Source organism: Syngnathus leptorhynchus, chromosome 14 (genome assembly GCF_054491065.1).
Source record: "Syngnathus leptorhynchus isolate UIUO chromosome 14, UIUO_Slep, whole genome shotgun sequence".
Taxonomy (NCBI): Eukaryota; Metazoa; Chordata; class Actinopteri; order Syngnathiformes; family Syngnathidae; genus Syngnathus; species Syngnathus leptorhynchus.
This window is the reverse complement of record NC_141208.1, coordinates 7925709-7947086: the sequence shown is the minus strand read 5'-3', so window position 1 is coordinate 7947086 and position 21378 is coordinate 7925709. Positions and strand designations below refer to the sequence as shown.

The 21378-nt window shown below is 38.1% G+C and overlaps 1 protein-coding gene across 1 annotated transcript in view; it reads right to left on the bottom strand.

Annotated features, from left to right (window-relative positions):
- astn1 (astrotactin 1) overlaps positions 1 to 21378 on the bottom strand; it is a 130444-nt gene that overhangs the window by 71072 nt on the left and 37994 nt on the right. Inside the window, exons 6-14 of the mRNA XM_085930295.1 lie at positions 19889 to 19996; positions 18252 to 18401; positions 15352 to 15519; positions 11456 to 11540; positions 10566 to 10640; positions 9689 to 9826; positions 5009 to 5159; positions 1153 to 1319; positions 752 to 946 (exon numbers count right to left, since the gene is read on the bottom strand). Of these exons, the coding sequence (XP_085786421.1) occupies positions 752 to 946; positions 1153 to 1319; positions 5009 to 5159; positions 9689 to 9826; positions 10566 to 10640; positions 11456 to 11540; positions 15352 to 15519; positions 18252 to 18401; positions 19889 to 19996 (1237 nt within the window). The remainder of the gene's footprint in view (positions 1 to 751; positions 947 to 1152; positions 1320 to 5008; positions 5160 to 9688; positions 9827 to 10565; positions 10641 to 11455; positions 11541 to 15351; positions 15520 to 18251; positions 18402 to 19888; positions 19997 to 21378) is intronic.

Sequence of the window (21378 nt, the reverse complement as noted above, 5' to 3'; positions counted from 1 at the left end):
CAAAGTATTTGGAATTATTCGTACACTGACTTCTCTTCTCAAATGTTAGTATGATTAGCCCGATTTAATGCAGTAGGTGTACCATCTATTTGTATTTTTATACTTGAATTAATTAACAGTCCCTACAGCATAGGTGTCAAACTCAAGGCCCGGGGGGCAGATACGGCACATCACATCGAGTTATTGCTAGCATTTTTTTTATTTCCATTCATTATTTTAAATATTTTAACCGTTTTGGCCCTCCAAAGTAAACTATGACTATGATGCGGCTTGTGACAAAAATTAGTTTGACACCCCTGCCCTACAGCTTGGGTCTCAAAGTCAAGGCCCGGGGGCCAGATCTGGCCCGCCAAGTCATTCCATGTGGCCCGTAAAAGCAAATCATGTCTGTCAACTTTAATGATGCTGGCTAAAATCTCTACCAAAATATTTGTCATGTGTAATAAATATTAAGAAGTTTTTTTTTTTTTTTTTTTTTACAATTTTTAAAGTAACTTGAACAATAATTGAAAACTGCTATGTGATTTCAAAGCTAGTATATTTTTGTGCAATATGTGACAATATGATACAACAATTAAAAAAAATACGTTTGATCGCCGACCTACAGAATAGAACCTTTCAACACAATGGTGTTTACATTTCAAAATAATGTATATGCCATTTCCACATCACGGAATTTCGTTTTTCGCAGGTGCAGTAGTAATATTATTAGCAGTACTAGTAGTGGTTGTGCTCTTCACAAAAACCTTACCTGAACGTGGCCTTCAGAATTTGTCCGGAGGTGCTCTCTTTGGTGTGATTGTTGTAGCCATAAAATAGGTCTCCAAATACAGTTTGGTTAGCTGGAATGTCTGTAGCTTCCCCACAGTCTATCCCCTCTGAGCAGGCATCAGATAATGGCAAGCATGATCTTCCATCTGGCCCTCGCTTGTAGTCTTCAATACAGCTAAAAAAACAGTTTTAGCATAATAATAATAATAACAATAATAATAATGGTGATGATGACTGTTGCAGCTCCTCCTGTGAGTACACACCCACAAACACACACCCGTTTGTGCGCACCTATGTGTGAGTGTATGTACCATATGTTGATGTGTGCGTATATGTGACAATTACAATTATCAGCATTAAACTGTTGAATGATTAACTTACCCACAGAACATCTGGATGTTATAGAGAGTGGGATCATCTTCCAGAGGAGCCAGTTGCTGGAGACACAGTTGCTCACACCCTCCATTGAACCCATCAGAGCAATCAATGCCAATGTGGTGGTCATAGCACCCACTCCCATCCTTCATAGGACTCAATCCTGGGGGGCACTATGAGAGAGGCAGTGAAAGAAAATCCTTTAGATTTGTTTTAATTTCTTCCTCTCTGCTGGCATGAGACAAATACAAAATAGTTCCAAATTCCAGGCCAAGGACACCATAGAAGAACAAGGGCGGACAATAAATTAGGTGAAGTACAGTTGTGTGCTTGTATTTTGCAAGTAATGTGGGGGGCAAATGTTAATACTGTTTTTATAATATACTATGTTGAGTGCAACCTGTCCTTAGGGAAACAAATGTGAGATAATCAACTTTGGAGGGCTGGAAAGAATTGGTTGCATTTCAATTAATTTTATTTGTGTTTTGAGATAGGAGCATTGTCATGAAAACAAAATTCAACTCATTTCTCAAGTCACCGTTGTATACATAGTATATATATTATATGTATGTATAATGAATAGAAATCACCATTGTATGTGATTGTTTAAAAGCTGGCAGTGTATGAAGTGTATAATCTGTAGCGTAAGTTAGAAACCTTAAATCTGCACTCAGAAAGCCTCTTGAAACACCATGCCTTTTAATCCTCTTTTTAAATGGAGATAAATTCCAACAGTGCTTTTGGGGCTTAAGGAAATCAGCACTGTGCCACTGCCAAACAGCAACAAATCCCCATAAGAGGAGTTGGATAAGTGAAACACTTTTCCAAGTTGTCTGATTGGCAGATCAATGAAAAAGTGCATAGATCGATGACTGAGACAAGGAGATGACTCAATTGCCCCTGAAATCATTCTGCTTTTATATACATAAAGTATTTCATTATTTTGATGCTCATATATATCTATATATCTATATCTATAAATATAAAAAATTTCCCCAACAGGGAAGGAAAGGTAGATGCAATGCCTTCCATTTTCAGTTTGTTGCGACTTGAAATCATCAAAACCTATTTCAATTACTACAAATCAAGGCTGTTTATAGAGATTGTAATTGTATTAATTGGGAAATGGCTATATAACGACGATTTCATGTACATAAGGAAGACAAATGTCTCACCTGCCCCTTTTCATTCATGTGTAATTTAGAAATATTCAGTGTTTTTATAAAAGTAGAAAGGCAAACGTGTGCTGCCGGTTTCATTCAATTTGTGCATGCAATCTGCGCGTAATTGGAGGCTGACTGCCTAAAGTGGCAGCTGTTGCACCTGGGGATGGCTTTCAGGCAGATCCTGTAAATGGAGATAAGCTCTGGAAAAGGATAACTCAGCTGGGATGACATCATCAAAAACTAGATGAAATGGAGGGTGATGACATGAAAGGCTTCAAAACTTTCATTATGGTCACCATTATACTGCATCGGTTGGCTATAAAGCTTTTAGTTCTTGATTTACTTATTAAGACAAATATACTATTTCAATAGTAAATGCAAATATTTAAAATATGCATGTGTGTACTATACTGTACATGATGAATCTCTGTGTTATGATATTGCCAGAAAAATATTTTTTTCCCCACTCAACATTTCTATATATTTGTTTAAACTCTGTGATAACCCATATCAAATTTGTGATATCTGGGAGGAAGATAATTCCGCCTTTGTGTCTACAACAGGGCTGCCAGTCCTCAAGAGAATTTGGGGAATACTCCTCTTTTCTGACTAGGCTACTTTGATTTGTCCAGTATGCATACAGTTAGTGGATATTGAGGAAATAATGAAAAATAATTTACATATTTATTTGACTAAAAGTAAATTGGGGTGCAAGTTTCCACTTCACATTTAGATGTTGAGGCATGTTGGAATAGCTAAAGTACTTCAAAGTGGTGGCTAGAGAGTTCAACCCTGTCATTGCTTAATATAAAAAGGGAATGATGCTTCTCTGAACTTTCAGTGCCATATTCCAGTGCAACTTTGGAAAGTTATTTCATATTGTGCAAAACCTATTCCAAAAAGTAATATGCACGGTGCAACAGATTTATTAATAAATTACTAAGATGTTTGGTATGATGAAGCTTACTGAACAAGCCCTTTACTCATGTATAAAAGTAGTGTTTAAAAAATATACATATTACTTGTTTTGTTTTCTCGGGGGGGGGGGGGCATGCTTACAGATAATTGGAAACCTAAACGTTATCCTTATAAAAAGCTTTGTACTTTGTAATGTATTTATTTATTTTAGTTCACCAGCACTTACACAGTGTTTACTTGACACATTACAAATGACATCATGCAGTACTTTGCAAATTATTATATTTGAAATATCAGATTTGCCAAGTTGTGCCAATTTGCTTGTTGGTTTTAATATGTGTATTAAAGGAAATGTGACTACCAGAATCGTTGTGATTAAAATATTTGCACCTTATGCCTTATAGGCCTATTCCCCCAGCCCATAAAAACGTCCTCTGCGTGTGTGTGTTTTGTAATTAGTGTTACTGTATTAAATTTAATTAAATAAACTTCAAAGGCAAGATATTTGATGTTCAAACTGAGAAACATGATTGTTTTGGCAAATAATCATTAACTTGGAATTTTATGACGGCAGCATGTTCCATAAAATTCCAAGTTATATTTACCACTGTGTTGCATCACCATCGTCTCTTTTTACAACATTCAATAAACGTTTGGCAACTGATGACACTCGTTGTTGAAGCTTTGTAGGAGGAATTCTTTCCCATTCTTGCTTGATGTACAGCTTTAGATGTTCAACAGTGCGAGGTCTCTGTTATCGGATTTTGTTTAATAATGCAACACACTTTTCAATAGGAATGCTGTAACACGTGCAAAATGTGATTTAGTATTGTCTTGCTGAAATAAACACGCGTCCATAAAAGTCTCAGATGGTGCATTTCTACAGGGCACAGCCATCACCGGTGTGGACTTTTTTTTCCCCCACACTTACTAAAACTATAATAATTTTTTTGATTTGAAGACTCTGGACAGTTATCATAGCTGTAGAAGAGTGAAAAGGTCTTCCAATATTGTGGGTACCTTTACCAAGAAAATGCTTGAGTATTTTTTTCTGCCTTGGGTAATCATTTATTTGGCCAACTGACAGGCAAAGCCTGTCTGCAAGGCTTGCTATAAAATTACTATCGCTCATGGTGGGAACACATCAAATCTGGCCAAGCACCTTGCTGACCGGCATCCCCAGTTATATCACCAGTTTAAAGAGCCACAGGTTGTGTTGCACTATACTACACAGAATGTATTTTGTTCCCAATTTGTAGAATTTGACGGGGCATTCTATTCGCCTCTGTCAAATTCTGGGAATGAACTAGAGAAGAGCACACACACAGACACTCAGAGCAATGTTACATTAGGTCATTAGCATTTAAATGAACATATTTGCTTGACAGTAACGGTGCAAATTTATCATCAGTAGTACCAATAATGAATGACATCAAATACAGTCAAATAGGTTAATATGGCATGTAATGTAAAAGCTTATTACAAGAAAACGTCGGCCGGACGTTCAATGTATTTGTTCTGCTGAAAATGTGATGATATCTTTCCTTATGGAAATATAAAAGGCATCTAAATCACCAAAGGCAATGTTTTGTTCTCATTTATATACAGTGATTGCATAAACGTATGCTGTAATTACATACATATCAGTATTGACATAGTTTATGCAGATATAGTATTAAAATCAAACTTTAATAGGTAAAATAAATTGGTATTTTGACAGCAATACATCCTATTTTGTCTTATGTCCTACTTTCTTGACAAAAAAAAAAAAGACTTACCACACATCCAGTGGAGTCCAGTTTTCTATCAGATATGCAGCGGAAATTGCGGCTACAGCCGCCGTTGTCTTTGGTGCAGTCTCTGACGGGTCCGAAAGAGTCGAGGAGAACCTCCAAAGAGTCAAACGATGAGCTGATCATCAATTCTTCTCTGTAAACAACAATACATTATGGCAGCGTAAATTTTCTTGCATGTAAATGAAGCTTGCAAGTTTTGTCACCGTATAACAATTAAAACATTTTTGTCTATGTTTATATCCATCATGTTTAGCACAGTGTTGCATCAGCTTTGCTTATAACAACACTTAAGTAAGAATTTGGTGTAAAACTTAAGTTGCTCAACAGTCTGGGCTCTCCCGTGTAGTGTTTTGTGCTTTATAATTTTCAGTGGGAGACAGGTCTGGATTGATGATGGGCCACTCGAGGACTCGGCATTACGAAGCCACAATTAGAATGTGCCTTGTCTTGCTGAAAATAACAGAGATGCTACCCCGCTTGGATAGGAACATATGTTGCTCCAAAAACTGTACGCACCTTTCAGCATTGATGGTCCCTTCACTGATATGCAAATTAGCCATTCCCTGGGCAATAATACAAAGCCATACCATCACAGATGCTGACTTTAATTTTGTGCTCATAATGTGGACGGTCCTTTTCCTCTTTGGCTCGCCTGTCTGCCAATCCAGAGGCCCTTTTCCTGATATTCACTTGGTGTGGCCATGGGAATTTTAACCATCAGTCTCATCAAGCCCTGGGGTCCCGCCAAAGAGAAACCTTTTGAACATATTCCTGACCACGACTCCAAAGAAAGGAAAGGCTGCGTATGAGCATCCAGACTCTCCTACATGATTGAAAGGTAGCAGACTTGAGAATGGAAATCGTTTTCCCACTGACCTAGTTGAGCCACTACCACATCTTCACTATATTATTTCATCCGTGCACTTCTTCCCCTACTTGAGACAAGAATAGAGGACACAAATCTTCTCAAAGTCATTTGGAAAGTTATTCTCCATTTACTTGTTGAACCCATCTGACATCTTAGTTTAATAAAATCAAATATCTACTAATGATCCTTAGGTTAACAACTACCATTGCAATCAATTTAATTATGATGAGAGCAATATGATCTTGTTAAATCGGATTAACATATCATATTTCAAGGCTCATGTTTGAAAATTAAATAGATAGAAAAAAGTATGTGTTTTGCATGAACATTCTACTCTAAATATGAATGTTTTATCTTTTGTCCTTATGTATTTTTTTGTATTATGTTTCTCATCAATGTTTTGTGTAAATCAATGAATAATTCATCTAATGGAATTCAAATTCAATTAACGGTACTGCAATCCTTGCGATGACAACAAAAAAATGCAAAATTCTTTTTTCTCCTCACAGAACCTTGATACGTCAGCTATTTCTGCAAATGCATGATGTATCCATGCCAGAGATCACATGCTATATCAGATGATGCCTTTTCACATACTCTTGGAAATTCAGTATATACTATAGTCTGCTAGCTAAAGCCACATTCTCTTAGTGTCTCTCTGTAAAAAGACAATAGGTTGCTTCTTTTTATTTCACAGAAAAAAAATTATATCTGAGAAACCAATTTTTCTATTATAATTGCTTTTTGCGTTGTTGACACTAGTGCAGGGGGGGACCTATTAAGCAGGGTGTCTGCGGATGATGAAACCCACAGCAAGTATCAATACTAAATTATTTTGTAAGTATTATTACAGAGAAAAGGGGGACACTCATTATATTCTTAAACCAGAGAGCAATCACTGTCGTGTGAATTTAAAAGTCTACTTCATATTATCTAATCAAACATTCTGAGTTTTTTTCTTTTTTTTTCCTTAATAAGTGCACCTTCACACTGACTTTTTATTATTGTCCTCTATCATAAATTGAAGCTCAGTCCACGTAGAGCTGAACCAATGAGAAATGATTGTAGCTTAACCAATGAGAAAACCAGAGAAACTCACTCGAGACAAGGCCCTTCGGGATGGGCTTCTGGAGGTGAATAGTGTGTGTGTGTGTGTGTGTGTGTGTGTGTGTGTGTGTGTGTGTGTGTGTGTGTGTGTGTGTGTGTGTGTGTGTGTGTGGGTGGTTGGGTGGGGGGGGTCCAAAAATGTGTTGGGTAAAAAATTATGTGTGAAGTTGAAAAGTAATTGGACAAAAAAAACCAACAACAAAGGACTAGATGCCTGACGCACAGCCAAGGCGCAAGCTATAAAATGAAGAGAAAAGACTGTTATAAATAAATGATTACCGTTTCATTTAAGTTGAGAATGTAGGTCTGTGCTTCTGATACCTGATACACACATGCACACACATTGAATTCTACTGGTTTGATTGTTATTAATTTTAGCTTCCCAATACATAACAAAGGGTGAAAATTAAGTAAATATTTTGGCTATTTGTGGGCTGGGCCAGTCACAATCCCCTGAGAAGAGCAGAGCTCAACAATACAGCAAATTAACAAATTGCTTCAATAGATTGGTAAGATTGGTCTATCTTCTGATCAGATTTGTGATTGTTTTTTTTTTTTCAACAGGATAATTGGCTCCAAAATCCTGATCACGTAAAATCAACTTAGCATGCAAATAACAGTATGTCTCTTGACTGTTAAATTGTTTTTCGTCAAATATAAATCACCGCATGCAACCAAATCTGTAGGAAGTGAAAGTTGGAAGCTCTCATTGAAATGTACTGAAGGTAGACGATACTCAAAAGAGCGATTCAAGTTCATATTGGAAAAAAGTATACAAATGTCGATCATGTAACAAGCAAATATGATTGGGAGTTTAAAGAAAGCAAATTTCGACACCGACCGGTTTGTAACCTTCTAATTACAACATTAATTGGCACAGATGTCTGAAGATGAAAGAAGCTCGGCAAAATGTAAGCACACTGCAAAAGGGGAATCTCAGAAGTATATGCAAAAATGGCAGTTTAAGAACCTGTTCATTTGCCACTTTTCGAAGGTTTCAATGTCATACTGTATTGCTCTGCAATTAACAAACATTAATCAGGCATAAAGTTCACACACACACACAAACACACACACGCACGCACACACACACACACACACACACACACACACACACACACACACACACACACACACACACACACGCACTCACTCACGCACACACTCGCACACACACTTATTGCTGTGAATAATTAAATGTCCAGTGGCAACATGAAATATAATATTTAGGTAACATATTTTTTTTGCCAACAATTTTAGTGGACATTTACATGGATGTATAATTTCTGAGTTTGGTTATTCCTGAGAAATTACGATGAATGAACATTGTTAATCAAAAATGCAAATTTCTCATCAGACTAGTTAACAGGTTCTTAACATAAATGTCATTTTAAACCACGTCATTAGTTTCTGGACTCTGATTCACCCTTATTTTTTTCCACAAAGGAAAAAAAAAATCTGATTACAGATTCCAGTTTCTACCTTATGACACATAATATATTTAAAACTGTTTTAATTTTTGATCTGAAAGGGCTGTGGGTGATAATGAGAACTAGTTTTATGATGAACTTATGATACATCACACTATCTCTCTAGCTTGTAGTCAGGCTTTTTATTATAATAACAGACTAACTCTATCCGTCGTCTATCTGTCAGTTGGAGACATTTAGTACCGACTTGACATCCAACTTTGTATTTCTGATTTCAGTTTGTCTTGGGACCACTTGCCCTAGTTATACTTGATCAAGCTCTTGAAACTATGACAAAGGGGAAAAAATAGTCCTTGGTGCAGAGTTCAATGCTCATTAAAATAAAGTGATGTGGGGGTATTCATTTAAGCATGGCTAATTTTACCTGGCATAATTTTCACAGGGCAAATAACAATCTGCAAATTAGGGCAGGATTCGACACGGCTGTGCACGCTAAGTTGTTTACAAAGCATGTTCTAGCATACACTTAAAAGTCAATTCTCACTGGTAACATTATCCAACATCTTCTGCTTCTGCTTAATCTCATCCTGTTCACACATACTTTATGCAAGAACATAATGCTCTCAAAACAGCAGTCACGTTAAATCATTCCGTGTGCCGTGAGTCAATAAGCCCACTTGGATCTGTTAATTGTAATGTATAATACATGCCTACTCCCCCAACGATGATAAGTAAAATTGGGTTTGAACAGCATATCAATCCAACCAAATGAATACTGTCAGTTAAAACGGCGGGACCTGAGCTACACTCTCGACTAGTCACCAGTCAATCTCTCCACCATGCTGTTCAGGTTTAAAGGCAATGATAACAATTGCCGTAAGGTGGAAGAATGGAAATGAAAAAAATGTAAACTTTCTAATGTGTAGCACAAGTTAAAAGTCTTAATTGCATCTAGAATAAATTATGCATCATTTACTTAACCATTATCATTCTGTTATAAATAACAGAAAGATTTGACTCTTTCCATCAACTATTGTAAACAGCAATTAGCATGCAGCATTACAAACATGGCACTTTAAATAAAAACAAAAAATGACATGAAGAATTCTTAGTAGTGTGATAATACATATTCCATAAATAGGTATGTAAAAGATTGTAAAAGGTTTGTTAAAAAAAATGAAAGCTTAAAATTGCTGAAGAGGCATTGTCAACATTACAAGAATTTTCCATCTCTTCTCTTTTCTTTTCTTTTCTCACCTTACATCTACAGCATCCTCCATAACTGTCATATCAGTCTTGCATTTTGCAGAAGGGTTGATGGCAAGCTCTGCAGGTGGGATGACAAAGCTTTTACTCAAAGGCAGCCACATCCCTTCTCCTAAAGTGTACGTGAATCTGCAGATGACAGCATAACAAATAGTGTTAATGTCTTTGAAACGTAACCTGAATACAATGTAACAAACAGAATTATTTTAATCAATCAATCAATCAAGTCAAGTTTATATAGCCCTAAATCACAAGCAGTCTCAAAGGGCTCTGTCCTCTGCATTTAACCCATCCCCATGTGATTTTGATCCATCCCCTGGGGGAGAGGGGAGCAGTGAGCAGCAGCGGCGCCGCGCTCGGGAATCATTTTTGGTGATCTAACCCCCCAAATCCAACCCTTAATGACAAGAAAACAAAATATGATCAAACGTGATAGTAGGCTTTCATATACTACATATATATCAAGTCAAGGCATAGTCACACTATTTTGTTTTGAGTGTTTTGTGTACTGTTCCTTAATCACCTGTTGCTGTGTGATGATCGGGACATTAGTGTCAGTTTGCTAAGTAGTCCACCAGCAGTGGTGTGAATCGGTTTCAAATTAGAGCTCTTACAGGAAAAACCTTGTTAGCTACCAAATTATAATAATGCTTGCAAATGTTCTTAAGTCTTCAGTTGTTTCTTGAGTCATCTGAGAACTTAAGGGACCCTAAACCTAAGAAAATAGGAAATCTCGTTCCCAACATATAGTCACACCTCTTGAAGTTATAATGCAGACAGACTTTCTATAAAAACCTTCACATATCAATTGATGATGGAATACGCTACTAGTTTTAATTTTTCTTTTTTTTTTTAGGTGTCATCATACCTGAAAATACGATCAGAGGGTTGCTCTCCCATCACAAGATCAAAACCACGCTGGAAAATGGTGTAAGGCCAAGGCCTATGATGAAAAAAAACATGAAGTCATTAGAGAGAGAGATCATAAGAGACAAAAAGCAAGGAATGAAATCAACTTGAAATGAAAGCAAGAGGGTCGATAGTAATTTGTATATAGTATGCGAGTGATGTGATGTTACAAATGTCTGACTGCAAGTAATTTCTTCCAGTTTAGAGCATTATAAAATGCACATTATCACAATGTGTGGTGTATCTATACAGATTCCCGTCGGGATGTTGCGTACATCTAGTTGATAAATAAAGTTGACAGGTGGTGTAGTATATTTTATCACCACAAGTTGCGATTAATTTTTAGCACATCGAACATGAAAATGAAAAAAAAAACTTCTCTACTGATATACAAAGTATTACAATTTTCTTTTTCAAGGTCAAGGTCTGCTTTATTGTCAATTTCTTCACATGTTAAGACACACAAAGAGATCGACATTTTTATGCATTAAACTAAGACAGAAACATTCAATTCCCACTATAGCAAACCAGCCACCCCAACATAAATAAATAAATAAATAAATAAAAGTCTGTGATGACAGATTTTAAAAACATTGTCATTCTTTAATCACATAAATAAATAAATAAATAAATAAATAAATCCATACATAAATAAATAAATAAATAAAAAAAAGTCTGTGATGACAGATTTTAAAAACATTGTCATTCTTTAATCACATAAGCCTGTTTATATCATTTGGTGCCAGTCAATGGGGTTCTATGGATGACCCCCCCCCTCCCAATGGATGGACCCTTTGTATGCTCCTAGGATTGAGCAGTAACCCAAATGATATGAGAATGTGTCCTTACCCCTGATTGGGCCCCCACTCACTACGGATGCAGAGGTGCTTGTGGACCGGGTCCTTCATGTAGCCATTCAGGCAAATGCATTCTCCTGTAAAAAAGAAGTGCACTGACTCAATCTACTACAGCTAAGCAGGAACATCTTCCTTATCTTGGATAAATTTGAACATTAGACAACAACACATTAGAAGTGAAGTTTTGGTTTGTGTGCTCTTTAGTGTACCTACTCATGATGACCACTATAGCCCCCCCCCCACATACTACATAAAGAAGTGTCCTCCCCAAAACTATTAGCAAGAAGAAAAGGCAAACACATGTCAGTAATATTTTTTGATTTTCATCATAATGACAATAGATCCGACTTTTGTGGAAATGAATAAATTAGGATGAAAGTTTGTGTCAGTGCTATTCACAAAATAGGATAAATGAAGACATGCATCCATTCATTTTCTAAACCGCTTCATACAACGATTGCAATGAGACTATAACTTTCATTCTAAAATTATTGTTACGACAGACAGAGCTTGATGGATAGTGGCCAAATTAAAACATTACTTTCACACAAAAAAAAAATTGATCATCCATAACTGGCTTGTAAGTATAGGAAATGCAGAACAAAGTACTGCATTTCCTTTGCTTGTTACAACTGATGAATGGCTTTGGAAATGTGCACAAACATAACCATTATGCAGCTTTGTTTAAAGTCTAATAGCACAAACATCAAACACACACACACACGCGCGCGCGCGCACGCGCACACGCACACGCACACGCACACGCACACACACACACACACACACACACACACACACACACCAAATTATAGTAAGGGTGGGAGTGAGTCCAAATACCATTGGTACACCCGAATAACCTGGTTTCAGGTTCTGCGGCAAAGGAGGCCCCATGTGTTAAAGCTTCCCTCATCTCCTTTAATGGATTGCAGAAGCAGCGCAGATGTTGCCACAGCGCATCTCAGCTCTCATCGGTATCTTTTCTTGCAGAAAAGAGGATTGGACTTAAGCTATCTATAGCAACGCAGCATTCTCCCTGCAGCGCCTCCACACACGTACATGCAACCATCCAGACAAGTAAGCACGCATACACAGACACACAGAGGTTTGATCACGGATACATGTTGGGGAAAAGTGTGAAAAATAAAAACAGTATTCATAATGATGGCTGTCATGAGGAAAATGTAACCCGTTACAGGCAAGAAACTGGATTTTGATAGAATGAGTCGCAATTTAATTTAAAAAAATGCACGAGGAGAGACTTCAAATAAAAGATTGACAGCCACTAAAAAGTCCTCAACTATTAAAGTTAACCTCCTGAGATCCCACATTTAGGTCTTGATGGTGATGGGAACAGGGAGCAGTAACCTAAAGCTTGATAAATATCTAGTTAATGTCCATGTTTTCCGTTGCCTTGAACTTCAACGGAACGCCAGTATATAAAGCTAAGATGAGCCATATTGCAGTTTCTAACAAAAGACAAATTCCTATACCTGTGACACATTTCCAAAATTTGTCACACAGTTTGTACAATATTAGCTTACGCGGCCTATACTACTGAAATGTTTCTTATTCGTTTGACACAAACTGCATATAGTGAAGACATTGACATGTTTTTGCATGAAAATAAGTGTCTGTAATGTCAAAAATAATATTTTGAAACCCGGTGTACATTGATTGACTCAATTATTTGAGCCCTTCTCAGAAAAAAAAATCATATGTTGCTTAAAACAATAATAATTCATTATGAATTAAACAATCATCTTTGTGAACGAAGATCATTAATCACTAAATCAATAGCAGTCTATGAAATATTCTATCTTTAAATCTATCTTATCTGGCAGAATAATCAGCATTAACACAAAAATATTTTGTCGACCGGTACTAGTACTTAATAGATGTATAATAGATAGGTCATAGATATTCTGTTTTAAAGGGAGCATAGTTGATTTAGTGGAAGTAAAGATCAAAATATAATCACAGGCACAGCGGGATGATGAGCTCATTAAACAACAATTCTGTTTCATCAGCACACTGTTCTCATTATTTGGATGTTGAATGTGGTGGCTGGCTTGAATAAATCATGATGTACAGTAGCTTCACATGAGTATATAATATCTGATGTGGGGTATATTAGGTTAAGTTGATTTTCTTTCTTATGGCTGTTGGTTGATTATCGGCAATTCAAAGGCAAGTTCCTCTGTAGCAGCCCAGCCAAATTTATTCTGCATCAAATTAGAGAATTTTCCTTCAATACACTGTGCATCACATTCATTAATCTCTGTCACGCCATTACAGCAAAATTATGCAGTCTTGCTCCCATCGCACATCAGTGTCACTTTTTTTTTGTTGTTTTTTGTTAAGGAAGTGTCTCTATCGACTTTCGCACGATTTTGCTTGAAGGCCTTGAATTCCACGATGACATGTAAAATGATGTTAAATTGCATGAATATTTTGCAGAACAATGGAAGAGTTAGAATATTTTAAAGAGACTGAATTTCACAAACTGTAAATCAACTTTTTTTTTTCTTTCAATAGCCTTGTTTCTAAATTTAAATGACAACGCAATATGTCACTGAAATACTTCAATTACTATACAATGTCATTCTCAGAAAATATTCAGCATGAAAAATAGAAACATAAAAGCACATTTTAAAGCTGCTGATGCTGTGGTGTGACTTGATGGCCCAGCGCAAATCTAGTGCAAAAACATAGGGCAGTTTTTAAGCCAAGTGTCCGTATGTCTGTCTATTGAAAACATATAACAGGGTTTTAGTTGTACAGGACCCAATGGGAACCAAGCCCACTCCAATAAAGAGATTAAATTCAATGACTGTATTTTCACTCATGGATTACACTGAGGACGTATCAATTCAATACATGAACGGATTCGCGCCCACCACAACAGTTTGGAGTCTAAAACTGCATAGTAAGGACAGTCTTCCATAGCAAAAAGAACACAAAAAATACCATTCATTCGATAAATGCTCTTCTGCTCCTTTTTGCATTTGTGCTATGCTACAAGTTTCCCCGACTCGATTAGTATAATTCCCACAGGGGTGCTGGAAAACGCTGAACAGCTTGCAGTGAAAGCTTGCATAAAATAGTTGTTTCTCTGCTCTGCGTGGCCCATGGAATACGCCAAAAGGTTTTATAATCAATCACACTTTGATAGAATTGGTTTAATTTCAGGAAGGAAATGGAAATACTATGGAAATATGGAAATACTGTAAAACATGAACAAACATAAAATGGGGCTTAATATTGAACATCTACCTTTTAAATGCTCGTATACACATTGTTGAGTGTATGGAGTGAAATCACACAAACATTTATTGTTCATATTTGTGTATGGCGATGTGGGATTTTTTGGAAAATACACTCGCTCATGGGTTCTGATTATAACCACAAAACTGGCTACACAACCACTCCAAATTAAAAGGGTGAGCAGTGGCTCAATTATTTTTCAGCTAGCTTGAAAAAAAGCAGGGGGAAATGTGCTTTCACAATGAATCTTGGAGGGAATTAAGGTTGCATGTCACATGCATCAAACACCTGGAAACCATTTTCACAAAATTGTAAATCCTTTAAGATGTTTTTCTTCACGGTATTATTATTTCCGTTAAAAATTCAGACTGTCATATGACTTAGAAGCCGCACTCAAGTTTCCATGCAGCTTGGCGGCCACGCCGCCTGTAGATTTAGCTCGGAGCTTTGGCTGGAACATTTTAAAGGTCATTTTACACGAGTGAGATCACTTTTTTTGTTGATTTTATCATGAAATGTATGCTTCGAATTCTGAGTTTAAATTCTGGCTACAGTTCCAGGTGAAGAAAAACATTCCCAAAGCGTAAATAATGCTTCCCTAGTGTTGACTGTTGTCAGGCTCACCTGTCTCTTGATCACACTGGTGCTCACAGGGGTCCAGCAGGCGTCGTCCACATAGTTCATTCACCCACGGCCCACTGGCATTCTGCTGATAGTACAGCAAGATCTGCGCCGGGTTCAGCCAGTCAGAGGCATCCAATTGACTCCCTTGCAGCAAGATAAACCTTGACCCTAAAGACGGGGGGTGGCACAGTTGAAAAAGTACAGTGTTGATGAAAAAAAAAGAAAAAAAAAAACTATACGGATTAATAATGAGAAACTGTAGATATGACTTCTGGTAAAATTATTCTACATAAATGACAGTTAAAATATTAAATAATAAAAACAAGACCCTCTACTGACCACACTTTCCCATCAAAGAGAACTGGAAAACCTAACTTGAGAACAGACTTTGACGGAATGTAAATCAGACGGGACACTGAACTTTTAGCAGTGAATCTTAGACCTTACAGAAAGTCTTCAAAGCTCAGTATATGCCCAAGGAGTTCTCACAAGCCACTGTGTGTTGTGTTTACTTCTCCAGCCGCACTATAAGCCTCGGGTAGAAAGGCAACCCACCATTACCTGCTCCTGTCCCCTGAGGCAGAGAATACTCGTGAAAGATTGTTTCCACAAAACTGCACACATGGTTCATATCGAGTGGGACATCGATGAAATCAGAAATTCTGTTAAGGACTGATCTGAACTTTTGCTGAACTGTTATGTTTCATTGCAAATAAGATCGGTTTTACCTGTGATAAGCGACTATTATGTATTGTTAAGTTGTCTTTGACTGATCGATCTACTGTTAAGACAGTAAATCATGTTTTGGTACTACAATTGCTCCTAGCAGATACCAGAGTATCATTTGGGATTGACTATCTATCTAACCTTTTCCTCATTTCAATTTACGACAATCTATGACGATCTTGCAGCACAAGGTTGTCTGATAGAATGATCTGCATCTGACTTCAAATCAGTTAGCATTCAAATTCGTTAGCCAAATCCTTAAATCACAAAATTACAGTCAATGACAGACTGCCTATTAATGCATATGTCACAGTTGTCCTGCTTTTGCATTCATGATATTTTCATGTTGGTTGTTTTCTTTTGTACTTGAAATAAAAGACAATTTTCCACATGGTGGTCAACAATTATCTTTTCATTTTGTAAAGACTGTAGCTGTTGGCATTAATAGCTTTCTCCTCCAGTAGAAGAATACAGACTTTCATTTGATTCACCGTGACATCAAATCAAGTCTGATAAGATTGCGGAGACATTTATGGAAACATTCTAAATCGATCCTGGTTTTGTAATTCAACAGGCAAATTCGCCATCTTTCATCTCTCCTTTCAAAGTTTCCTCCATGGACAACTCCCTTGAATTTTAATGTCTCCCTGGCGGGCTAGTGTGTAACATTGGCAAGCAGCAGCTCCCTGAATCAAATCAGACCTCCGCATGATAGATGACTGAGGCTCAAGTCTATAATATATCGGCACTGCCAGCTCGTGTGGCTGTTGAAAAATGCCAATGAGCAAGCACCTCACCCTTGGCCACAGATACATGATTCAAAAATAATAATAACCTTAATCCTCAGCAGTGGCCCCACTGGTGATATGATTGTAGGGCACGGGGAATATGAGGGAATCTTTATTTATTTAAGGAAATGTACAATTTTGAAACAGTTGTCTCATTAACATGTCTGGGGGATTTTTACATCTAAATATCCCAAAGATTAATATAGTGGTTTGGTGGTAGTGGCCGTCTCCCAACCAGGAGGCTGGGGATTAAATCTCATTGTGACCGTGTCGAAGTCTCCTTGAGGAAGACACTGGACCCCCAGTTGCTCCTGATGGTATGTCATTAGTAGATGAATTAGGAACCGCTTTGAGTACTAAAGGTAGAAAAGTGCTATTCAAAGTGACAGCCCATTTACTTTTTACCATTCTTATTGGTATGAGCTCATTTTAGGGGCAGATATGTGTCATGCAGTGAGCCAGCCTCCTTACAGCTAAATATTCTGATGGGCAAATGGTAATCCTGGCTTTCACTAGAATGACATCCAATGAGCTGCGTTTTCCCAGTAGGCAAACTGGGCTCTGAATGAGGAAAACAAGCAGGTGCCTTAAACTAAAGATAAGGAAATTATCCGAATTTTTACTTGCAGATGTAAACTGCACACTTTGTATGTGATACATGGGCACATGGTAGAGTGTCCTCCCTGAGACTGGAAGGTTGTGGGTTCAAACCCCGGCCGGGTAATACCAAAGACCATAAAAATGGGACCCATTGCCTCCCTGCTTGGCACTCAGCATTAAGGGTTGGAATTGGGGGGTTTGATCACCAAATGCTGCTCACTGCTCTACTCTCCCCCAGGGGATGGATCAAAATCATATGGGGATGGGTTAAATGCAGAGGTCAAATTTCACCACACCCAGATGTGTGTGTCACGATGATCATTGGGACTTTAACATCAACGGTCGTTTTACTCACTAATGCATTTGTTAAGCAATGCGTAACCAAAACTAACTGCGCAGGTGGGTCTTTGACATTGTCTTTAGTCCAAAGTAACAACACCACAAGTAGAAGTAAGATGAAGGACTTCCTATGCATGTTCTCTGTGACCTGGCCTCAAAATGCTGTGATACTTTGAGAGCACATCTGTTGTCTTGTCTCACATGAGAAACACAGGGGGGGGGGGGGGGGGGGGATGACCTGGCATTTACCTTTGTCTCACAGAGCGCAAAGCAAATCAGCGGCTCACCTCTCAAACACCTGCACTCGGTTAGTAACCCAGTGAGTTGAACTCTCTGTGGAGTTGCACAAAAATAATCACCTCAGCCCAATACCCCGCCCCTCAGATGGATTTTAAGCACGACAGAGGTAAATGCATCCCGAATCTTAGACTGCTTTGAAAGCCTTACCGTCAGCAATGAGGTGCTCCGGCACATGCAGGATTACACGTACTGAGAGGCTGCAGGATATGTGAGAGCAGTATACCAGACTCATCACGCAGCTGATGACACTGATTAGAGTCAGTGTGGTCTTATTGATGGGGCTCCTTGGGGAACCTGCTGCTGGGAACAAATACACAGAGGAATGGGGACAGATAGACATTGACATATGAAGTGCTGATTTCATTTTATTGCTCCCACATCCCATCACACATGCAACATAAACCAAGTCATTATACAAGGAAGCCAAAACAATTGCCACCAATAAATAGGGCTGTTGGGTGAACATACAAGGCCTTTGGGAGGTTGAAATGTGACACAGTGGGGCTAAAATAACTATTTTAGAGTATTACCATCCAAGGAAGGATGCAGAGCTAAAAGTAATTCATGGTCTTGACTCAAAAACTGTTAAGATTGGGAATGTTTTTTTTTGTTTTTTTTAAACGCTGTTCATTTTGCATTTCTGTTTTGAGACACCCTGACAAAATACACACACGGAGACAAATGATCGGGGTGGAAGGTGGTGCCCGCTTCACAGCAGTGATATGTGACCGCCATGGCCAACATTACATCTGCATCTTGTTGCAAAAAAACTTTGCGGGCATCAATTTATCTATTTCAGCTTGTGCACCTTCTTGCGAGGTGATTTTAAAGGAAATGAGAGCGGCCACTTCTATTGGCCGGGAAGCTAGTCAGCTATGTTAATGCCCATAACGGTGCAAATGGTAATTTCTAACTAGGCTCATTTACAAAAATGCCAAAAGAAAGAAAACTTCACCCATGCACACAATTTGACCGCACCTTGCACTCGACTTACTCTGAGCGCAAAAATAGAGCCCTCAATGTTTTCAGTCAATGTTATCCTTCCTTGTAAAAAAATATTCTTTCTTCAGGATCGAAGAAAATGCACGCTGTGAGCTATTTACTGTATATTCTCCTTCAACCCAGCTTTAATTAAAGATGATAGGTGCACATCTAGAAGCTTCGCTATTTTTGCGACACCTGTGCAAATTACCTTGGCTTGGAGGCAAAAGCTTTGTAACATTTTCTGACAGCGATTTATTTTAAGGAAATTGTCATTTATTTTCTTCTTTGCCTCATATATATTTATTACAGCTTGTTTATACGTATCATTAGAGCACATGATCAAAGTTGCAAGAACATGGCATGCAAAAAGATAAAGCGGGCTGCAAGACTGTGCTTTGACAGCACTTTTACCCATTCTCCATAGAAATAATATTGATAGGTAATATTATTTCAAAATGTGGTGTTTCAACATCTTGAAATGCAATGTATTAAAAAGTTAATTACTGATCTTGTCTTGTTTGTCTTGTCTGTATTAGCAGATGCGATGATATCAATTGTACATGCTCACAGCCATTCTGTTTCATCCCGTTAACACCAATGTATGTATTGAACTTATTATATTTATAATAAGTCAGAATCATGAGCAGACAACACTGTAACCAACAACCTGCTACAATCACCATTGATATTACTTGTCATGCGTTGGGGAGGTGACACCATCAAACGGTGAGAGAAATTGAAGTGTAAGTCCTTCTTACCCCCTGAGCCCCACGCGCTGTTGGCGTTACCATTTCTCATACCTCGACTCCGGCGTCGACTGCGGTTTGGGTCGGTGTAAAAAGCCAGCTGAGGCTCGCTGTCAGCCTCAGTGCCAGAGTCTCCGTCTGGGTTCAAGAAACTTGAACCTGCTGTTGGATTAACAAAAAAAACAACAACAACATACAAAAAATTGAAAATAGAGAGAAGCTTTGTTTAACGTCACAGAACATCACAATAATGACCTTGTGAGAATCTTATTGTAATGCCAAGGGGAAGTACAAGATCAACCACTGAATAATCCAGAGCTATGTTTTCAATTTTAATCCTATTTGGAAGATTATAGAGTTTATACTGATGTGAGAATATTTTCCTTGTCTCTCCAAGTAGGATGACGGACTAAGCAAATATTTTAATGCTTGACTATGATACTATGATCTTAAGGATAAACTTTGAGAGAGAGAGAGAGAGAGAGAGAGAGAGAGAGAGAGAGAGAGAGAGAGAGAGAGAGAGAGAGAGAGAGAGACATTTGTACAAATCAGGATGATTACAGCGTAAGCCCAAGTATGCCACGCTTGACATTGGAGAAAACATTTTTTTAGGGATCCGTACGCCTCGCTTGTAAAACTCAAAACATACAGTATCTGTTGAGAATTGCATCCATGTGGTAGACTTTTTTAGTCACAGGTCTAACACCCTGCTACCAGTAGCCATATTCTACAACTGTCGTCTCTCCCACGTCCAGTGATGGTCTTTCGACCCTGTTCCACATTCTGTGACCACCATCTGCCACCGGTAAAGTTGGCTCAGTTCCTGCGGTCACCAATTGAATCATCAGCTCCAACAGTGCACATCCTGCAGCCGTTATCTAACCTGTCTGTTGTTTGACTTTGCTCCGGCAGTGCATATGCTGCAGCCTCAGCTGGTCATCTAAGACCTCCTGTCTGGCCTTTGCAACTCTGTGGAGTCCATCGTAAAAGCAATTCATGTGGGATGACCACGACAAGCCTCATTTGACATCCGGAATCTGTCCTCATAATTACATCAAATAATTGATGAAAACAATGTGTCTATAACACTTCAATTGTGGAGACTAGTGTTTTCTTCTATGAAATACGCTATGAAATGTGTGGTAAATAACCTTGATAATTTTTGCCATACCATAAGGTCACTATGGACAGAATTGTGGCCATGGCAGGGCAACGTTCCAGTCTCCCTGGAGGAATATTTTTCTGGTAATCTTACGGTCACCCAGCGAGCACTTGGAAGGGAACTGAGCAGCGTGAAGAAGGCCTTTCCCTAGCAGATTCTCAAAATACTCTCAGATATATTAATTCTGACCTGTGTGTGTGTGTGCGTGTGTGTGTGTTTGGCTGTCTCACTTAGAACCAAGAAATGCATTTGTAGCAGGTGTGAAAGTAACGTTGACTTGACAGAGCAAGCCATCCTACATGAAATGTGCTGAACACAGCAAAATTCTACTTCCAAAGTGCTTTGGAGTTTCTCCAAAAATAAACTGACGCAGTTTATTCCT